This window comes from Rhinoderma darwinii, chromosome 7, assembly GCF_050947455.1.
Source record: "Rhinoderma darwinii isolate aRhiDar2 chromosome 7, aRhiDar2.hap1, whole genome shotgun sequence".
Lineage (NCBI taxonomy): Eukaryota > Metazoa > Chordata > Amphibia > Anura > Rhinodermatidae > Rhinoderma > Rhinoderma darwinii.
The window spans coordinates 3,852,501-3,876,045 of NC_134693.1; the positions used below are offsets into that span (position 1 = coordinate 3,852,501).

The 23,545-nt window shown below is 48.3% G+C and overlaps 1 protein-coding gene across 1 annotated transcript in view; it reads right to left on the minus strand.

The window, feature by feature from the left end:
* Positions 1-23,545, minus strand: part of TESK2 (testis associated actin remodelling kinase 2) — a 47,337-nt gene that overhangs the window by 18,093 nt on the left and 5,699 nt on the right. Inside the window, 3 exon segments of the mRNA XM_075832597.1 lie at positions 7,210-7,356; positions 12,607-12,655; positions 16,243-16,364. Of these exon segments, the coding sequence (XP_075688712.1) occupies positions 7,210-7,356; positions 12,607-12,655; positions 16,243-16,364 (318 nt within the window).

Consider the following 23,545-nt stretch of genomic DNA (forward strand, 5'->3'; position numbering starts at 1 on the left):
ACAGAAGAGAGAGCGCGCGCGAGACAGAGAGAGAGAGCGCGCGCGAGACAGAGAGAGAGCGCGCGAGACAGAGAGAGAGCGCGCGCGAGACAGAGAGAGAGAGCGCGCGCGGAGACAAGAGAGAGAGCGCGCGCGAGACAGAGAGAGAGCGCGGCGAGACAGAGAGAGAGAGCGCGCGCGAGACAGAGAGAGAGAGCGCGCGCGAGACAGAGAGAGAGAGCGCGCGCGAGACAGAGAGAGAGAGCGCGCGCGAGACAGAGAGAGAGAGAGCGCAGAGCGCGCGCGAGACAGAGAGAGAGAGAGCGCGCGCGAGACAGAGAGAGAGAGCGCGCGCGAGACAGAGAGAGAGAGAGCGCGCGCGAGACAGAGAGGAGAGAGCGCGCGCGAGACAGAGAGAGAGAGAGCGCGCGCGAGACAGAGAGAGAGAGAGCGCGCGCGAGACAGAGAGAGAGAGAGCGCGCGCGAGACAGAGAGAGAGAGCGCGCGCGAGACAGAGAGAGAGAGCGCGCGCCGAGACAGAGAGAGAGAGCGCGCGCGCGAGACAGAGAGAGAGAGCGCGGCGCGAGACAGAGAGAGAGAGCGCGCGCGCGAGACAGAGAGAGAGAGCGCGCGCGCGAGACAGAAGAGAGAGAGCGCGCGCGCGAGACAGAGAGAGAGAGCGCGCGCGCGAGACAGAGAGAGAGAGCGGCGCGCGCGAGACAGAGAGAGAGAGCGCGCGCGAGACAGAGAGAGAGAGCGCGCGCGCGAGACAGAGAGAGAGAGCGCGCGCGCGAGACAGAGAGAGAGAGCGCGCGCGCGAGACAGAGAGAGAGAGGGCGCGCGGACAGAGAGAGAGAGCGCGCGCGCGAGACAGAGAGAGAGAGCGCGCGCGCGAGACAGAGAGAGAGAGCGCGCGCGCGAGACAGAGAGAGAGAGCGCGCGCGCGAGACAGAGAGAGAGAGCGCGCGCGCGAGACAGAGAGAGAGCGCGCGCGCGAGACAGAGAGAGAGAGCGCGCGCGCGAGACAGAGAGAGAGAGGCGCGCGAGACAGAGAGAGAGAGCGGCGCGCGAGACAGAGAGAGAGAGCGCGCGCGCGAGACAGAGAGAGAGAGCGCGCGCGCGAGACAGAGAGAGAGCGCGCGCGCGAGACAGAGAGAGAGAGCGCGCGCGAGACAGAGAGAGAGAGCGCGCGCGCGAGACAGAGAGAGAGAGCGCGCGCGCGAGACAGAGAAGAGAGGCGCGCGCGAGACAGAGAGAGAGAGCGCGCGCGAGACAGAGAGAGAGAGCGCGCGCGAGACAGAGAGAGAGCGCGCGCGAGACAGAGAGAGAGAGCGCGCGCGAGACAGAGAGAGAGAGCGCGCGCGAGACAGAGAGAGAGAGCGCGCGCGAGACAGAGAGAGAGAGCGCGCGCGAGACAGAGAGAGAGAGCGCGCGCGAGACAGACAGAGAGAGAGCGCGCGAGACAGAGAGAGAGAGCGCGCGCGAGACAGAGAGAGAGCGCGCGACAGAGAGAGAGCGCGCGCGAGACAGAGAGAGAGAGCGCGCGCGAGACAGAGAGAGAGCGCGCGCGAGACAGAGAGAGAGAGCGCGCGCGAGACAGAGAGAGAGCGCGCGCGCGAGACAGAGAGAGAGAGCGCGCGAGACAGAGAGAGAGCGCGCGAGACAGAGAGAGCGCGCGAGACAGAGAGAGAGCGCGCGAGACAGAGAGAGAGAGCGCGCGAGACAGAGAGAGCGCGCGAGACAGAGAGAGAGAGCGCGCGAGACAGAGAGAGAGAGAGCGCGCGAGACAGAGAGAGAGCGCGAGACAGAATCGACATGAAAAGATGTACTGATCCTGAGTTACATCCTGTATTATATTCCAGAGCTGCACTCACTATTCTGCTGGTGGAGTCACTGTGTACATACATTACATTACTTTATCCTGTACTGATCCTGAGTTATATCCTGTATTATACTCCAGAGCTGCACTCACTATTCTGCTGGTGGAGTCACTGTGTACATACATTACATTACTTATCCTGTACTGATCTTGAGTTACATCCTGTATTATACTCCAGAGCTGCACTCACTATTCTGCTGGTGGAGTCACTGTGTACATACATTATATTACTTATCCTGTACTGATCCTGAGTTACATCCTGTATTATACTCCAGAGCTGCACTCACTATTCTGCTGGTGGAGTCACTGTTGTACATATATTACATTACTTATCCTATACTGATCTTGAGTTACATCCTGTATTATACTCCGGAGCTGCACTCACTATTCTGCTGGTGGAGTCACTGTGTACATACATTACATTACTTATCCTGTACTGATCCTGAGTTATATCCTGTATTATACTCCAGAGCTGCACTCACTATTCTGCTGGTGGAGTCCCTGTGTACATACATTACTTATCCTGTACTGATCCTGAGTTATATCCTGTATTATACTCCAGAGCTGCACTCACTATTCTGCTGGTGGAGTCTCTGTGTACATACATTACATTACTTATCCTGTACTGATCCTGAGTTACATCCTGTAATTATACTCCAGAGCTGCACTCACTATTCTGCTGGTGGAGTCACTATGTACATGCATTACATTAATACTGTACTGATCCTGAGTTATATCCTGTATTATACTCCAGAGCTGCATTGGGTAAGCAGATCTCTGGTCCTGCCAAAGCAGATAATTGCAGCATACAGCGCTATGTATTCCTGTTTTGGAAGGATGTCAGTGAAACTCCACCTTCACTTTTCATTGTCATTTTATGGGTGAAATCACCATAAAACACGGAGTTTGTATTATACTCCAGTCGCATTTAAAGCTGCATTTACAATTCTACTGGTTCCTGCCACTTGGAATAAAGCAGCACTGTGCGGACACTTCTATACAGCTTCGATGAGATCTTAGAATTCATGTACTACGGCGCACAGCATTGTGGGAGATTTTTTTTTTCTCTGTCGGACCATATAGTGCGGTTTCTAAACACTACGTCTGCTACAATGCACTACAGCAGAGAACTGAACCAGCAGGGAGATGTGAAATCGCTCACTTCATGTCACACTCCAGTCACATCCAGAGCTGCCTTCACAATTTTGCTGCTTACACTTGGAACCAGACTCCAATTTGTCAGTCCGGTTATGTAAGAGCTCAGCACTATGTAGCAGTCAGAGCTCCCATAATGCAACACTCAGGTAAAAGGAAACAAGAATTGTGAATGCAGCTTTGGATGTGACAGGAGTAAAAGACACAATGTCAATGAAAATGAATAGAAGTAAAAATTGTACAGTGTTACATGGCGATTTAAGCCGTGAAATGAAGCAAAGCGGCGCGATAAACGGACAAGATGTGATTGTAAGCTTCACGGCTGCAGGAAGAGGCTGTAATAATGTCTTAGAAAAATGGGGAACGTGACTTAAGAATTTGTGGTCAGCGCTGAGGAAGTGTCTGCATCTCCGGAATAAACAGCACAAAAGGAACGGAGGACGATCTGCAGAAATGCCAAAAAACTTCCCGCTACAGTAAAAGATTTCTAATCCGGCACTTCACGCTCCAGAAATCCTGACAAACTGTCCCATGCCGGATTAGAAAAACATGGCTGCGGACTTCCAAACACAACGCCACACCTGCATGTATTGTGTGTGGCCTTGAATAGAGCGGAGCTGCAGTACCACACACAACCCGTGCACAGAAGTGGCGCTGTAGCTGGAAGCAGCCAGGTTATCTAAAATCCCTTTAACAGGAAAGTCTGGCACCTGCAGCTCCTGAACACCCGACATAAGCCCCTGGCGACACGTGTGATTGTGGATCTGTGGATCGGCTTCCAGGAGTTCAGAATCTACTCAGACTCCGGACAATGCGGCGCACTCCAGATTATTGGAATTAATACACCCTGCAGCGCCGCTCACATGGAAGAAGATCACCGGCCATTCACATTAGATGTACGCTCATTAGTAGGTCAGTCGCTGTCAGGAATCCTGCAGCAGCTTTCCCCCTTCTCCCTATTGAGAGCACACGCCGAGCTTAACATGCGCGTGTATGGGGGAGTCTGGAGGAATAGCGGTCGGCCGAGCTGAACATGCGCGTGTATGGGGGGAGTCTGGAGGAATAGCGGTCGGCCATGCTGAACATGCGCGTGTATGGGGGAGTCTGGAGGAATAGCAGTCGGCCATGCTGAACATGCGCGTGTATGGGGGGAGTCTGGAGGAATAGCGGTCGGCCGAGCTGAACATGCGCGTGTATGGGGGGAGTCTGGAGGAATAGCGGTCGGCCGAGCTGAACATGCGCGTGTATGGGGGAGTCTGGAGGAATAGCGGTCGGCCGAGCTGAACATGCGCGTGTATGGGGGAGTCTGGAGGAATAGCGGTCGGCCATGCTGAACATGCGCGTGTATGGGGGGAGTCTGGAGGAATAGCGGTCGGCCATGCTGAACATGCGCGTGTATGGGGGGAGTCTGGAGGAATAGCGGTCGGCCGAGCTGAACATGCGCGTGTATGGGGGAGCCTGGAGGAATAGCGGTCGGCCATGCTGAACATGCGCGTGTATGGGGGAGTCTGGAGGAATAGCGGTCGGCCATGCTGAACATGCGCGTGTATGGGGGGGGAGTCTGGAGGAATAGCAGTCGGCCATGCTGAACATGCGCGTGTATGGGGGGAGTCTGGAGGAATAGCGGTCGGCCGAGCTGAACATACGCGTGTATGGGGGAGTCTGGAGGAATAGCGGTCGGCCATGCTGAACATGCGCGTGTATGGGGGGAGTCTGGAGGAATAGCGGTCGGCCGAGCTGAACATGCGCGTGTATGGTGGAGTCTGGAGGAATAGCGGTCGGCCATGCTGAACATGCGCGTGTATGGGGGGAGTCTGGAGGAATAGCGGTCGGCCATGCTGAACATGCGCGTGTATGGGGGGAGTCTGGAGGAATAGCGGTCGGCCGAGCTGAACATGCGCGTGTATGGGGGAGTCTGGAGGAATAGCGGTCGGCCGAGCTGAACATGCGCGTGTATGGGGGGAGTCTGGAGGAATAGCGGTCGGCCATGCTGAACATGCGCGTGTATGGGGGGAGTCTGGAGGAATAGCGGTCGGCCGAGCTGAACATGCGCGTGTATGGGGGAGTCTGGAGGAATAGCGGTCGGCCATGCTGAACATGCGCGTGTATGGGGGAGTCTGGAGGAATAGCGGTCGGCCATGCTGAACATGCGCGTGTATGGGGGAGTCTGGAGGAATAGCGGTCGGCCATGCTGAACATGCGCGTGTATGGGGGAGTCTGGAGGAATAGCGGTCGGCCATGCTGAACATGCGCGTGTATGGGGGAGTCTGGAGGAATAGCGGTCGGCCGAGCTGAACATGCGCGTGTATGGGGGGAGTCTGGAGGAATAGCGGTCGGCCGAGCTGAACATGCGCGTGTATGGGGGGAGTCTGGAGGAATAGCGGTCGGCCATGCTGAACATGCGCGTGTATGGGGGGAGTCTGGAGGAATAGCGGTCGGCCGAGCTGAACATGCGCGTGTATGGGGGGAGTCTGGAGGAATAGCGGTCGGCCGAGCTGAACATGCGCGTGTATGGGGGGAGTCTGGAGGAATAGCGGTCGGCCGAGCTGAACATGCGCGCGTATGGGGGGGGGGGGGTGTTGGAGTCTGGAGGAATAGCGGTCGGCAGTGAACGCAGGGTTCCGATCACGGCGGCGCTGCTCCGATAGGACGCGGTCTCTCAGGACGCAGAACGGCCGGGGTCTCTCACAATCTCGCTCTGCAGCTAGAATCCATCTCTCCAGTCACCTCCCCGCATTGTGAAAGTTTAATGGCCGGCAATAAAAAAACAAAAACAGAACTGGTCGTTTATCCGTCAGCAGCACGGTCAGAGCGCCAAACTTCCCCTCCCCCTATACATTCACAGAATCCAGCGTCTCGCTCCGGATTCTCCTATTTAACTTAGTGAAATATAAAGGAGAATATAATAAGGGAGGGAACTAGTGGCACCCGAGCAGCGGAGAACCACAAATCCCAGAAAGTCCAGACCGCTAGAGAAAGGACACAGCTGCATAGAGCCTGTATGTTTAGGGAGGTTAGATTGTGAGCTCCTGGGGACAGTCAGCAGGTGGGCATATATAGATTACATATAGGACCAGACAATATATACGGGGCAGACATTTGGGGTTTAGGACAGAGTGAAGCCGATCACAGATCTGACGTCTTCCCACAATCATCACATGTAAATAGACTTTGAATTCCTCACGATTTCAAGATCTCTGATTTTTGGCAGTAAATTGTCACATTCTTATTTACTTTCAGATTTAACCCCCCCCCCCCCCCCTCAAAAGCTTGTTTCTGATACTGAACGGGGGAGGGGCAGAGTTTCCTCCATTAGAGGACTGTACAGGGCCTGGTGTAAATATGTCATGATCTGTGCGGACACTGAGCAAGCACGGAACACTGGGAGATTTCAGCTCTGAAGCCTGCAGAATTGTGAGTGCTGCTCTGGAGTATAATACATACATACCGGACAGGCAGCCGCCTCCATTGGCTCTATTTAAGTCCGAGGGCCCCAAATATCACACTCCTTCATGACTTCTATTTTGTAGTTTTACATATGTAACCATTTTTAGGATCTCTGCTTGTTGTCACTAAATGACTAGAGCCTGAAAACCCGGCCCTGACCTAGTCCTGCTCTCACAGATGAGGATTTGTTAAAATGTAAATACATCACCAGCACCAACATTTCTTGTCCTGGACTCCAGGGCTGGTAGCGCTTACCTACACTAATACATTGTAACAAAAGCCGAGCTGTGTAAGGATGGGTTTTCAGCCTCTGGAAGTTACCATTCACTGATATCAAACAGATTTTGAAAATGGCATAATGATCACGATTTATTTACATTAGACCGGTCAATGGCTGGGTGGCAGCGGTTATAAAGTGACTGGGAGATGGGACGAGGACGGGCCTGATGTGCGCTCTGTTCTGGCTCATCATAGAGGGGGAGCTGTGAGAAGTATTAGGGCAGGAAGGGTTTTCATACACTGCCTGTAAAGAATGTTTTAATTCACTGAAAGCAAGCAAGGATCTTGAAAATGGTGAGGTCTAGAAAAAGGCTATTAGAAAGTTGCCGAATGCAGAGACTTTACGGTATTTATACACAATCTTTCCGAACTGCTGCTATTGTGACGCCCCCTCTGCAGTCACAACCCCATGCAGCCATCTTGTATCTGCTCAGATCGCAGGATGCAGATAAGAAGTGAATGGAACCTACCTTGGATGTGAGGTCTCGATGGAAGATCCCCTTAGAGTGGAGATAGGTCAGACCCAGGGCGATATCCTGCGCCAGCTTCACCCGGACCGCCCATGACAAGTGCTGGTTGCTGTCCAGAAGCTGCTCCAGGTTCCCGCTATTAATATACTGAAAAACAAGTACGATTTGTGAGGCGGTATCAGCGCGGGTCACGACTCAGGGCGACGCGCACAACGACTGCAATAAACGACACATCTCTGCACTACTCCTGACTGTATAGAATCCATTATGGGCGTCATTACTTATGCAACTCCCCCGAGGTAAAAGTGACAACAGTGTGAATAACGCCTTATATGAGCGAGACATCATTGGAGGGGGCAGGGAGGGGGCAGGGAGAGACAGAAAGCGGAGGTCATCCCCCGACATTTATACGGTGCCGCATGCCCGGCCCCCGCCTGCATGGAGCCGCCCGTTACCTCCATGTAATTCACACACGTGTCGGAGGCTCTGGTGACGATTTCTGCAGGTGGCAGCGATTCGGAGGTCCAGAGCCGGACGCTCAGCTGAGAAAATACCCGCTGCGCTGCCAAAGAAAACCCCCGACCCCACATAAAAGACGGAGCAAATATGGGATGTTAGTAATTCATGGACAGTAATGTCTGGGGCGTCTGACACAGCAGCAGAGACGATGAAGTGCGGCCCCCCGCTATGTAGTCATCTTATTTGGCGGTCTAACCAGTCTAACCCGAATTATAGTAGACGGCAGCAGCAAGAGACAATGACCTCATGTGACCACAAGTAAAAGAAAACCACATGTTACATTATACAGGGGGTGACATCACCGCTCTCCAGATATATTATATTATACAGCAGTGACATCACCGCTCTCCAGATATATTATACAGCAGTGACATCACCGCTCTCCAGATATATTATACAGGGGGTGACATCACCGCTCTCCAGATATATTATACAGGGGGTGACATCACCGCTCTCCAGATATATTATATTATACAGCAGTGACATCACCGCTCTCCAGATATCAGTTATATTATACAGCAGTGACATCACCGCTCTCCAGATATCAGTTATATTATACAGCAGTGACATCACCGCTCTCCAGATATCAGTTATATTCTACAGCAGTGACATCACCGCTCTGCAGATATCAGTTATATTATACAGCAGTGACATCACCACTCTCCAGATATCAGTTATATTATACAGCAGTGACATCACCGCTCTGCAGATATCAGTTATATTATACAGCAGTGACATCACCGCTCTCCAGATATCAGTTATATTATACAGCAGTGACATCACCGCTCTGCAGATATCAGTTATATTATACAGCAGTGACATCACCGCTCTCCAGATATCAGTTACATTATACACCAGTGACATCACCGCTCTCCAGATATCAGTTATATTATACAGGGAATGACATCACCGCTCTCCAGATATCAGTTACATTATACACCAGTGACATCACCGCTCTCCAGAGATCAGTTACATTATACACCAGTGACATCACCGCTCTCCAGAGATCAGTTATATTATACAGCAGCGACATCACCGCTCTCCAGATATCAGTTATATTATACAGGGAATGACATCACCGCTCTCCAGATATCAGTTACATTATACACCAGTGACATCACCGCTCTCCAGATATCAGTTACATTATACAGCAGTGACATCACCGCTCTCCAGATATCAGTTATATTATACAGCAGTGACATCACCGCTCTCCAGATATCAGTTACATTATACACCAGTGACATCACCGCTCCCCAGATATCAGTTATATTATACAGCAGTGACATCACCGCTCTCCAGATATCAGTTATATTATACAGCAGTGACATCACCGCTCTCCAGATATCAGTTACATTATACAGCAGCGACATCACCGCTCTCCAGATATATTATATTATACAGCAGTGACATCACCGCTCTCCAGATATGTTATATTATATAGCAGTGACATCACCGCTCTCCAGATATCAGTTATATTATACAGCAGTGACATCACCGCTCTCCAGATATATTATATTATACAGCAGTGACATCACCGCTCTCCAGATATCAGTTATATTATATAGCAGTGACATCACCGCTCTCCAGATATATTATATTATACAGCAGTGACATCACCGCTCTGCAGATATCAGTTATATTATACAGCAGTGACATCACCGCTCTCCAGAGATCAGTTATATTATACAGCAGTGACATCACCGCTCTCCAGATATCAGTTATATTATACAGCAGTACATCACCGCTCTCCAGATATCAGTTATATTATACAGCAGTGACATCACCGCTCTCCAGATATCAGTTATATTATACAGGGAATGACATCACCACCCTCCAGGTTTACACAGACACAGCAGCTTAATTCCCCGATCACTAATTCAGGGTCACAGTCGCGGTTGGGTGGGATCCGCATATCCAGCATAGGAGGCACATAACTCTGCAGCGCGATCAGGTACCTGGAAATATCATTAGTCGCATTAAGCGGTTTGTGCCTTTACAATGACAGGAAGTTATGGAGACCGATGAACGATCCCACGGGGTCCCAACATAAAACACATATCATGGCCAGGCTTCTGAAATCACAACAATGGAATTTTTATGAGATCGGAGCGGTTTGATTTGGCACTAAACCTGCGCCCCGTATATAGAAGAATCTAGACCGAGCGTGAACAATGCAGGATTGTACAGGACGGATCAGCCAGCGACTGGCGGTCACACGGGCTGTTTTCTTTAGTGGTGACTAAAAGCGCACGCCATTTCTCTCTACTGGAGGTGACGCCGCATGGACAGGAGGATCATTAGGTCAACACGACCCATATTACAGAGCACACAGGACGGAGAGCCGGCAACAAGTGGAAGGTAAATGAATGAATAGTCCAGACAATCAGCATTTGTCTAAGAGGTATGACCATCTGTGAACCACATTATACAGTGAATATATAGAACTAGTCATGGAACGATGCAGAATTACATCCTGTATTATACTCCAGAGCTGCACTCACTATTCTGCTGGTGGAGTCACTGTATACATACATTACATTACTTATCCTGTACTGATCCCAAGTTATACCCTGTATTATACTCCAGAGCTGCGCTCACTATTCTGCTGGTGGAGTCACTGTATACATACATTACATTACTTATCCTGTACTGATCCTGAGTTACATCCTGTATTATACTCCAGAGCTGCACTCACTATTCTGCTGGTGGAGTCACTGTGTACATACATTACATTACTTATCCTGTACTGATCCTGAGTTATATCCTGTATTATACTCCAGAGCTGCACTCACTATTCTGCTGGTGGAGTCACTGTGTACATACCTACATTACATTACTTATCCTGTACTGATCCCAAGTTATACCCTGTATTATACTCCAGAGCTGCGCTCACTATTCTGCTGGTGGAGTCACTGTATACATACATTACATATCCTGTACTGATCCTGAGTTACATCCTGTATTATACTCCAGAGCTGCACTCACTATTCTGCTGGTGGAGTCACTGTGTACATACATTACATTACTTATCCTGTACTGGTCCTGAGTTACATCCTGTATTATACTCCAGAGCAGCACTCACTATTCTGCTGGTGGAGTCACTGTATACATACATTACATTACTTATCCTGTACTGATCCTGAGTTATATCCTGTATTATACTCCAGAGCTGCAGTCACTATTCTGCTGGTGGAGTCACTGTGTACATACATTACATTCAGATCCTGTACTGATCCTGAGTTACATCCTGTATTCTACTCCAGAGCTGCACTCACTATTCTGCTGGTGGAGTCACTGTGTACATACATTACTTATCCTGTACTGATCCTGAGTTATATCCTGTATTATACTCCAGAGCTGCACTCACTATTCTGCTGGTGGAGTCACTGTGTACATACATTACTTATCTATATCCTGTATTATACTGCAGAGCTGCACTCACTATTCTGCTGGTGGAGTCACTGTGTACATACATTACTTATCTATATCCTGTATTATACTGCAGAGCTGCACTCACTATTCTGCTGGTGGAGTCACTGTGTACATACATTACTTATCTATATCCTGTATTATACTCCAGAGCTGCACTCACTATTCTGCTGGTTGTTATTGGAAAACAGTCAGCAAGCTTGTCAACAGACACACCCTAACAGCTAATTTCTGTTATTTCCTACGTCAGAAAACGGTGGCATAAAGATTCCAAGCTCTGTTAAGACATCGGGGATACTGGGAGATTTCAGCTCAGAAGCCAGCAGAACACTGCACCCCTGGAGTATAATACACACATAATGAATGGGCAGCCACTGTAAATTGGCTCTCTTAGGACCCAGGACTTCTTGATTATATAGGGAAACCCCATTTTCACCTATTGTTTCTTAATAAATGTGGCCTAATTTATGTCCCCCACTTGGAGACCGCGCTCACTTCATGTCACGAATTTGGTTAGCAAGGAGAATAAACTTTAAAAACTTTAAAATAAATTTTAGTGCAGGACTTTTTCATTAACTGCATAATAAACGTCAGACGATGTATCTAAGCCGAGTGACTGTATGGATTGCTTTACCGCATCTCCATGTACGAGGTCCGCTTTATTTACCTGCATTACTTCACAATTATAACAATGAGATAGCCGGACGCATTCTACGGAACACTTTATATTGCGGTTCTTTCTTTCGACATTATTAATTTTAAAAATAGACAGAGAAATATAAAACGCTTTGAAATAGAAAGACGTTGGAAAGACGTTGGATTGTAGAAATCTCACCGAGTCCGGATACCGTGTGATCAGAGCGAAGGACGCACCGCAGGATCCGCTGTCCAGGAGACGGAGTCTTACAAATTTATACTTTACAGAGCAGCCACCTGACCCCATCAAAACGAGGTGTGGGGGGGGGGGGAGATAACCCGACAGGAAATCTGTATAATGAAAGGTGAGCCACGGCCAGAATCTTCCTGAAATTATCAGTTTTGCAACAGTAACACGATTATCGACGCTTTATTGCACTAGCGACGCAGGACTGAACTCAACGCTCAGCGGAGACCACAGAGTAGAAGAGAAGCGTAACCTGGCGGTGCGGCCCAGAAGACACGTCACGTATTCTGTCCACAGCAAAGGCGTGAAAACTTTGGGGGGACCAAAACAGCAGCAGGGTGGCAGCACGGCGACAGCCTTCCTGACACTTGGCGGTGGCAGCCTGACAGTGTATAATGGCAGCTGTATTGATATAGTGATGAAGGGGTTAATAGCGGGATTGTTACTTCGTGCGTCTTTGGGATTTTTTTCCCCCTGTGACCGCAGCATCCGGAGATTTCTACAACATTTTATTTTCTTGCATTAGATAGAAATGATCTGTGCGAGGAGATGCCCCCGGGTCTTACCTCTGTCAGCGCATGTAACTGCCCCTGGTGGACGCAGACTCCCATAAACCTGCCAGGAGAGAGAAGACGTGAATTACAGCAGCAGCGACTGGAGGAAACAGACATTATATACACATTGTAGTCTCGCTTATCACCCGGCTGTCTACGGTCCTCCAACGAAACACACAACGCGCATGAAACAGACCAAAAATACCGCCCCAAGAATGAATCCCGAGAGGCTGGTCCAAACGCACATGAATAAAGCATAACCATGAAGAGTTCCTACAACTAGGATGCATTGCAACAAACCCATTCACTGTAAGATCAGGACTAGATGCGAGAAGTAACAGATTTGTACAGGTGTTTGGCCTCTGGAGTTAAACAAGAAAATCCCCATTCACTTACAGCAAGCAGATACATTGAAAAGAATGAAGAATTGAAACAAGAAATCTATTAGGAAACTGAAGGACCTTTTTTTTCTATATTAAGTTTTATTTCCGGAAGACCGGACCGGCCCTTTAAATATGACATCAACCGCTGCATGAAGGAAACACACAAGGAGAGCGAGCAGCTGTGAACTTCAACGCCACTGAGGAATGAAGGGTTAAAAAATTACGCAGGGGGGGGGGGGGGTAATAGGAGTGAATCCATCATCTGTATCTCGTCAGGATCGCAGAGAAATCAAACCCTTCATCTTTGTAAGAGGATCCTCCGCGCTGCGTCCCGGTGGAGTGCGGCCAATCATTATAAGGGCTGACATTCTAACGTTACGCTCCGCAAACCGCTCCGTGCCAGACGGTCGAGTCCCGGGCTGTCACCTGAGAGTGAGGGGGGGGGGGGTCATCGTATAAATCAACAAAACACACAGATCTACTGAAAATCTCGCCATCACTGCTCCGACAGAGGACGCCACCCAGATATATAATGATACAGGGGTCATGAATGTAACATTATATGCAGATCTGACACTCAGGAGCCTGGGAAAGTGGAGTGACAACTTCTATGGGAGTAAGAATGGTAGCCATATTGCCTGCCCCTCACCTGTCCCTTGTTATAATATATTACGATGAATGGCGCTGGTAGTGTGCCGGGTGTCCTATTACCGTGGTTTCTGGCCGCGCGGCTTGTACAGGTGAAAAACGTAGAAGGCGTGGGGCAAAAAAAGGCATTGAAAACCGCAGTAACGCACAGTAAAAAAATGTGCGAGATTTTGGACCATTGCCACTTTTATGTGACAAGTGTGGTAGACGACAACCGAGGACAGATATCTGTGGAGAAGTTGATCCGCCATGTTGGATTTTTCAGTCGTTGGCAGCGACAGTTTTGCAAAGTCGTTTATACCAAACAGATCTGCGCCCATCAATGGACGCCCAGACTGGGACACAGATCACGCAGACATTTTACGCTTTAACTTATGGTGCGGTCGTCAAGAACGAGACACTTCACAGACCGACCACGAATGACACGTCGTACAGGAACGGCGGTCTGACATCACTAACGTATGGCGGCCTTACTCTAACACTTGATCGGCCCTCGCATTTCCAGGAACGCGCCTCAGCAGATGACAGGATCTCATAATAAAGTGACCGGCTCCAGATCAAGCAGGAAATCGCTTTCCACACTTGTCACATAAATCTGCTGCCGAAGCAAAATCTCACCGCGTCCATAAAACCGTAACGTCAATCTAGAAAACAGTTACCTTATACGTCCAACGACGGCAAGTCAATGACATGATGAATCTACCAGCGGCCCGGCAGCAGTTACAGAGAACATCGCGTAATAAATGTTCCCACAGAGAGGAACCATTTAAAGTGAACATGGAAAAAAATGCGCAAAAGTTTAAAAAGTTAATGAAAACGACATTCCTAAAAAAAAAAAAAATCACCAAATCCCACCGCGGAGCAGGAGCTTCGATCTCTGGAGTATGAGCTCATTCCGCAAACATTTTACTTGCTAAAAATACCTCGTAAAGAGGCGCGCGGCGTAACTGCAACACAAGCCGGAGACTCATCCAATCCACGGAGATCTCGCAGCAGAAATAGAAATGGCTGAAAGCTGCCAAAAAACTCCCGCTGCCGAGCCAAGAACAATAACACGTCCCGAGCTGCCAGACTGCAGGGCTGGGAAAGGGTTAACAGAGGCTTCTCCCGCCGGGTCACGCCCAGATTCATACCTGTGGCTGTGTCTCGCCCCGTTACAGTCGTTAAATTGTTTTGCGCCTTTTGTTCGTTTGCACTGAGCCAGCACGAGGCTTCCGGCTAATTATTCTGCTGCATCCTATGGAGCGACGCGGAGACAGTGCAGCGCCCCAGGTGCAAAAGTATCAGCGCCCCGTGACCCTGATAAAGTCATCCGGTCTGGAACCTTCTCTACTACTGACCACATACATCCCCGCCTGCTGACCGGCAGCCTAGAACCTCGCCACCTGCTGATCGGCAGCCTAGCACCTCGCCACCTACTGATCGGCAGCCTAGAACCTTCTCTACTAGGACCACATACATCCCCACCTACTGATCGGCAGCCTAGCACCTCGCCACCTGCTGATCGGCAGCCTAGAACCTCGCCACCTACTGATCGGCAGCCTAGAACCTTCTCTACTAGGACCACATACATCCCCACCTACTGATCGGCAGCCTAGCACCTTGCCACCTGCTGATCGGCAGCCTAGCACCTCGCCACCTGCTGATCGGCAGCCTAGAACCTCGCCACCTGCTGATCGGCAGCCTAGCACCTCGCCACCTACTGACCGGCAGCCTAGCACCTCGCCACCTACTGACCGGCAGCCTAGCACCTCGCCACCTACTGACCGGCAGCCTAGAACCTCACCGCCTGCTGACCAGTAGTCTGGTCTAGAACCTCTCCAGTCAGACTTAGAATTGCGGCTACCCAGCTCCTGCACACATGGCTGAAATGCCTGGAACATTCATAGACCTGCAGCTGCCCGTCCATCAGGCAGCAGTGATCATGTGACTTCTATAACAGGATGTAAATAAACCCCGGCGTTCTGCAGCTCGTCGCCGCGCTACCGACACTCATCACCGAGGGGGAGGAGCACGACACACGGCCTAGAGTATTCCTTTAAGTTGTCGAGCTCCACGAGCAGATTAGAAGCGTCATCAGCACAGATTACTCCCCAAGCTGCGGCACTTTATATCTGGCCCTGGAGTCTTACGCAGCAGCTGGCAAAAAGGAATTGTACACAGAAGTCACTTCAGAAATATTGTAACTCTTCTCCTTACACTGATCTCCTGTTACATCATGCATTATACTCCAATCACAGCTCAAGCTGCAGTCACAAATCTACCGACTCTCTCCTAGCAGGACCTCATATTGGACCCCGCACTTCACTGCTGTCATGTTCACTGTATGATCTGCTGTTCTTCATTGTGTGAGACGTAGTGTTTACTCCAAGCACTCGACGGTACTCCGTAGAACGATTCACGCAAAAATAAAAAAAAACGACCACAATGCAGCAGAGCGCTGAACCTCAGCTAAGCTAAGGAGGATTCCCTATAGAAAGAGAAGAGAATTGCGGATGCAGCTTTAGTAGTGACTGGAGTAGAAGACATTCTAGAAAACAATACCAGTATTTGTTTTCCCGCCGTCCTGCAGGTGATGGCGGTAAATTGACGTTTTTGGAAATGGCTCTGATCGTACCTCAGTATATTGGGGTGTGACAGGCGGTTCATCAGCTGGACTTCCTTCAGCATGTTGGCGCGGTTACTGCTCAGTTTGTTCATTTTCAGCGCCATCACTTGGTCAGACGTCCGGTGACGAACCTGGAAAACAAACCACACAAATGATGAGGACGCGGTTAACGTCAGGAGTCATCCCGTTAAGTAATAAGACCATAAAGCGGCTGAACCGGAAATCTGTAGTAGTGAATGTTTCACAGCAGAAGTAAAGCCATTTACCATTCAGGAGTTTGGAAAAGCAGGATAACCGCCCCTCTGGGAGCTGTAATAGCGGCCGTATTGGTAGTCACCCAGCTTTCCCAGGATCAGAAATAACCGAGAAGCGGAGAGAATTCTTACATATGTCCATCCCTGCGGTCACATACAGATAGTCACTCAACTTTCCCAGATTCCTGAATGGCCAATATGCAGAAATATTTATGTTCTTTAGGATTCAGAACAATCTGCGTACTTCATGGTCATGGTGTGTGGGATCTGCGAGGGTTAAAGGGTCCCGGCAATACTAGACCTATGAATCTGCATGTAGTTGAGTCGTCGTCCGCTGCTGTCACTTTAAGAGACTTTATTACAGGAGCAGCGAAGGATTTGGCGGATCGCACAGCGTAGATCCCCCGGACTGTACAGGAGAGTTGGATGGATGACGAGACGGTGATCATGCTGTGATCGGCGGCCGTGCACGCCTTTTATGGATTTCATCTGCCCTAAAATCCTCACAATAAAGTGGAGGCTGAATTACTGCAAAAGCCGACCCCATCAATACCAACCCGGGGAGAACCAAAAGGGACCGGCATGGCGACCAAACATCTACACCCAGCAAATGTTCCATCTGCCCTCAGCTGCAAGAGCATCCAGAGCTGCATTCATAATTCTACTGCTTTCCTGTTAGCTCTCAGGCTGCATTACTTCACATCTCCCTCATCAGTGTCAGCAAGCAACATGCTGCAGTGCATCGTGGGAGATGTAGAGCTTGCATGCTAGGCATTGTACAATACCCTGATGTAAAAGCAAACATCTCCTGCAACGCAATGCAGCAGAGCTCAATAGATGATGGGATCTCAGGTAAGAGGTTATGGGCAGACAGATTCCGAGCGATGCCGTCCTTTACCGATTCTGACATTTTACCTCTGTGGGGCGCGGCTGTCACCGGTCGTATTTTACCGATCTCTTCACGACTACATGTGACACGTTCCCCTCCACCCGCCGCCGCTGACTTCCGCCCCATGTTTTAAGTCCTCACATCATGTATGAATCCCAGGAATCCCCTTTACACGCGGCTGCACCCGATTATCGGATGTCACGGCCCAAAACACTCCGTGCGATCAGACGATATAGGAGCAGACGGCGCAGGGAGGGAGCACGGTCATGTTGGTCGTGTACACACAGGACGCTCCTGTCAGCTCATATATATTATACCGGATTATATCACACATGACAAAGTGGAGTTGGCAGCCGGCAGTAATGAAAATATATCAACCCACCCCGCTCATCACCTACCACACAACATGGCTGCCAGACTAGAGCAGTTGCCCCTAGCAACCAATCATATTCCGGCTTTCATTCTTCCAGAGCAGATCTGATTGGCTGTTATTGGATGAAAAAAGCAGCACTGATTGGTTGCTATGGGCAACTCCTGCACTTGCAGATTACGAATAGACTTTGACAAGCTTTATTGACTACAACAATACAAATTGGTGACAAAACACCCCAAAAACCGTTAAAATAAATGACAGCTGGAGAATATTTGTTCCCATTTTGAAGCGATATTACAACGTTATACTTAATGAAAAGTGAACCAAAGAAGTGGCGCAAAAGATGAAGATTCAGAGACGCCGTGCACATTAATGTCACCAGAATTTCGGTTTTTGGACTGGTCCTCCTACATGTGGTCACTCTGGGACTTGTAGTCCTACAGCAGGCGGCGAGCTGTGGGTTCCCTTCAGTCCATTGAGTATTTTATCCGGTCATGTAAAGACGCCGCGCTCCCACCACACAGAAAACGTGAACCTGCCCCGACACGCCGCGGCAGGACAGGAGCGGTAATTACACGTCGCTGCCCAAAGCGCAAATCACAGGATGCCAACAGCGCGGTAACTAAAGACGACCTTAATAATAAACCTCCGCCGCAGCTCACATTAAAAATAAGATCAAAGATGAGACGAGCGGCTGAGAAAACCACATCCCACCGGAGTCAGAGAAAAAGTTATTACCGAGCAAAAAAAACGGAACCTGGAGCTCTGGACGCCGGGAGGAGACGCTCAGACAGGATCGGCCATCGTGCAGGACACCGGACAGATCGTGTACTGAAGAACATTGCCTCAATTATCAAAACCGCCCATCAGTGTCGCCGATAGCAACCAATCACAGCGCAGCTTTCATTTCTTAAACTGCACTGGAAAAATAAAAGCTGCGCCGTGATTGGCTGCTATGGGCGACAAGGACGGTTCCACTGTTTGATACTGGAGGCACGTTGTGATTTGTTTTTTTTATAGTTTTAGGCTACATTCACACAAAGCAGAAATATTGCAGATTTTACGCCCGGATTTGACGGAAAATTCGCAGCAGAAAACATGGCGGCAAAGCGGATGAGATTTCAACAAAGCCCATCCGTGTAAATGGACCTGCGGTGCGGTTTGATATATCCGCTGCGAAAAGAAGTAAAAGTCCGCAAGTCCAGAAAAAAACAAAAACAAGATTTAGGTTTAAAATAAAAGAAACGCACTATAATCCCCTCCCCCGGCGGCACCGCAGCGGCGCGTCCCTGGTCCCCGACTAACAGAACATGATCGCTACGTCTGGAGATGGAAGAAAAAGAACCAGCAGCCAAGACAAGGATCCCCGAGCCTCAGACATCATGTGACTATAGTCCGCGACCAATCGCCATGACAACTGCACCCACCAAATACCAGCGGCTATAAAACCGACCAATGATAAGATAATCTGCACACAGAGCGCCACATCTCCTGCCACACAGCGCCGACACCAAGCACTGAACAATCCAAGAGACAACGTACTGCGGCCGATGCGTAATATCCGGGAAGACGTCTCCTCAATGGAGGATTCCAAAACACAAGACAGAAACATTTACATCATATATGTGACTGATATCAGCCGCTCCTCTTATATCACTCCAGTACTATTATATCCTCCAGAGACATTACATCATATGTGTGACTGATATCAGCCGCTCCTCTTATATCACTCCAGTACTATTATATCCTCCAGAGACATTACATCATATGTGACTGATATCAGCCACTCCTCTTATATCACTCCAGTACTATTATATCCTCCAGAGACATTACATCATATGTGTGACTGATATCAGCCGCTCCTCTTATAACACTCCAGCACTATTATATCCTCCAGAGACATTACATCATATGTGTGACTGATATCAGCCGCTCCTCTTATATCACTCCAGTACTATTATATCCTCCAGAGACATTACATCATATGTGTGACTGATATCAGCCGCTCCTCTTATAACACTCCAGCACTATTATATCCTCCAGAGACATTACATCATATGTGTGACTGATATCAGCCGCTCCTCTTATAACACTCCAGCACTATTATATCCTCCAGAGACATTACATCATATGTGTGACTGATATCAGCCGCTCCTCTTATATCACTCCAGTACTATTATATCCTCCAGAGACATTACATCATATATGTGAATGATATCAGCCGCTCCTCTTATATCACTCCAGTACTATTATATCCCCCAGAGACATTACATCATATGTGTGACTGATATCAGCCGCTCCTCTTATAACACTCCAGCACTATTATATCCTCCAGAGACATTACATCATATGTGTGACTGATATCAGCCGCTCCTCTTATAACACTCCAGCACTATTATATCCTCCAGAGACATTACATCATATGTGTGACTGATATCAGCCGCTCCTCTTATAACACTCCAGTACTATTATATCCTCCAGAGACATTACATCATATGTGTGACTGATATCAGCCGCTCCTCTTATATCACTCCAGTACTATTATATCCTCCAGAGACATTACATCATGTGTGTGACTGATATCAGCCGCTCCTCTTATATCACTCCAGTACTATTATATCCTCCAGAGACATTACATCATATGTGTGACTGATATCAGCCGCTCCTCTTATATCACTCCAGTACTATTATATCCTCCAGACATTACATCATATGTGACTGATATCAGCCGCTCCTCTTATATCACTCCAGCACTATTATATCCTCCAGAGACATTACATCATATGTGTGACTGATATCAGCCGCTCCTCTTATATCACTCCAGTACTATTATATCCTCCAGAGACATTACATCATATGTGTGACTGATATCAGCCGCTCCTCTTATATCACTCCAGCACTATTATATCCTCCAGAGACATTACATCATATGTGTGACTGATATCAGCCGCTCTTCTTATATCACTCCAGTACTATTATATCCTCCAGAGACATTACATCATATGTGACTGATATCAGCCGCTCCTCTTATATCACTCCAGTACTATTATATCCTCCAGAGACATTACATCATATGTGACTGATATCAGCCGCTGCTCTTATAACACTCCAGTACTATTATATCCTCCAGAGACATTACATCATATGTGACTGATATCAGCCGCTTCTCTTATATCACTCCAGCACTATTATATCCTCCAGAGACATTACATCATATGTGTGACTGATATCAGCCGCTCTTCTTATATCACTCCAGTACTATTATATCCTCCAGAGACATTACATCATATGTGACTGATATCAGCCGCTCCTCTTATATCACTCCAGTACTATTATATCCTCCAGAGACATTACATCATATGTGTGACTGATATCAGCCGCTCCTCTTATATCACTCCAGCACTATTATATCCTCCAGAGACATTACATCATATGTGTGACTGATATCAGCCGCTCCTCTTATATCACTCCAGTACTATTATATCCTCCAGAGACATTACATCATATGTGTGACTGATATCAGCCGCTCCTCTTATAACACTCCAGTACTATTATATCCTCCAGAGACATTACATCATATGTGTGACTGATATCAGCCTCTCCTCTTATATCACTCCAGTACTATTATATCCTCCAGAGACATTACATCATATGTGTGACTGATATCAGCCGCTCCTCTTATAACACTCCAGTACTATTATATCCTCCAGAGACATTACATCATATGTGTGACTGATATCAGCCGCTCCTCTTATATCACTCCAGTACTATTATATCCTCCAGAGACATTACATCATACGTGTGACTGATATCAGCCGCTCCTCTTATATCACTCCAGTACTATTATATCCTCCAGAGACATTACATCATATGTGACTGATATCAGCCGCTCCTCTTATATCACTCCAGCACTATTATATCCTCCAGAGACATTACATCATATGTGTGACTGATATCAGCCGCTCCTCTTATATCACTCCAGCACTATTATATCCTCCAGAGACATTACATCATATATGTGACTGATATCAGCCGCTCCTCTTATATCACTCCAGTACTATTATATCCTCCAGAGACATTACATCATATGTGACTGATATCAGCCGCTCCTCTTATATCACTCCAGCACTATTATATCCTCCAGAGACATTACATCATATATGTGACTGATATCAGCCGCTCCTCTTATAACACTCCAGTACTATTATATCCTCCAGAGACATTACATCATATATGTGACTGATATCAGCCACTCCTCTTATATCACTCCAGCACTATTATATCCTCCAGAGACATTACATCATATGTGTGACTGATATCAGCCGCTCCTCTTATAACACTCCAGTACTATTATATCCTCCAGAGACATTACATCATGTGTGTGACTGATATAAAGCGCTCACCAGAGGAGCGGCAGACAAGTGCTATTGAATCTGGAGTTAGTGGCTCTTTAAAATAATGACAGCCCCTCCTTTCGTGGCCTCTGCGGCTCCCGCACTTTATACATCTGCTGTCGAGTGTTTTCCTGATAATCCGGCACAGAATATTTTGGACAAGTGTTGGATTAGCAGGAATCTTTCCACCGTAGGTTCCAGATTATGAGACTATTCCTAGATTACACTCACATTGTAGCTGCTTTATTGCGGAGACCTTTGCGCACGCACAGAGCGCTGACTATTATAATATTATAATCAACGCAGCGACTTCTACAGGAAACGAGAAAGAGAACCAAAGCGGAGGAGAAGCCACCACGACCCGCAGATTTCCCACAAGTCACAGTCTGTTGTGTCGTGTGTAGCGCAGGCTGATCACATGACCTCACGCTCCGGTATCTTCACGACGTATAGCTACAAATAATGCGGAGAAACTGATCCTAACGCAGCACATATTATACTCCACTCACTCCCAGAGCTGCAGTCACTATGATGCTACCTTACACCATGGGAGCTCAGAAGAGCGTTACAAAGCCGTCAGGTCACATGACTGATCGCACAGCGCAAACAGCAACTGGGAGAATTTATACTTTGTATGTGAATGGAGAAGAAAACGTCATTCTGTGAGATCAGGGACTCCGGCTCAGCTGCATTGTCTGAGGTGGTCTGAAAATCCACCCCGTTTCATCAGAGGTGAAGTCTGCTGTTCTGTCCCTCTCCCATGCTTTACACTGCAGCTCTGCTCCATAAGGACATAGTCATGATCCGCAGCTCTGTCATCCTCCAAGCTTTACACTGCAGCAGCTCTGCTAGTTCAGACTAGCTGCTGTGTAGAAGCACAAACTCAGTAGGAGGTCAGTATATTGAGAGCGTTGGACAGCCGGATAATAAAACTACAAGTAACTAAACTCACTACAAGTAACTGAACTGCTTGCTTTCAGTGAGTGGAAAAAAGTGTTCGCACTCAGAGGCAGAAAACCTGTACAGACAAAATAATTCTAACAGCTGAGGGTTTGTTACAATTGTATCAAGTTTAGGCAATCCTCTGTGAGCCAAAACAGACTTGACTCCAGACTCACAATGTGTCAGTGCAGTTATAATGTAACAAACAATCAGCACAGGAGAGATATTTGTGCTGCTGATGCGTTTAGTTCGCAGAAGATCGTTTGCACTGATACATTGTAACAAACCGTCAGCTGTGAGAAGAAATATGTAAGAATTTTCAGCCTCTGGATGTAAACAATGTTCCTATTCACTGACAACAAGAAGAGGTCTTAAAAAGGGTGAATAATTGAAACAGTCTGTAAGAACATTGCTAAACGTTTCAGGATACAAAAATGTGATAATTATTAAAAAAATAAAA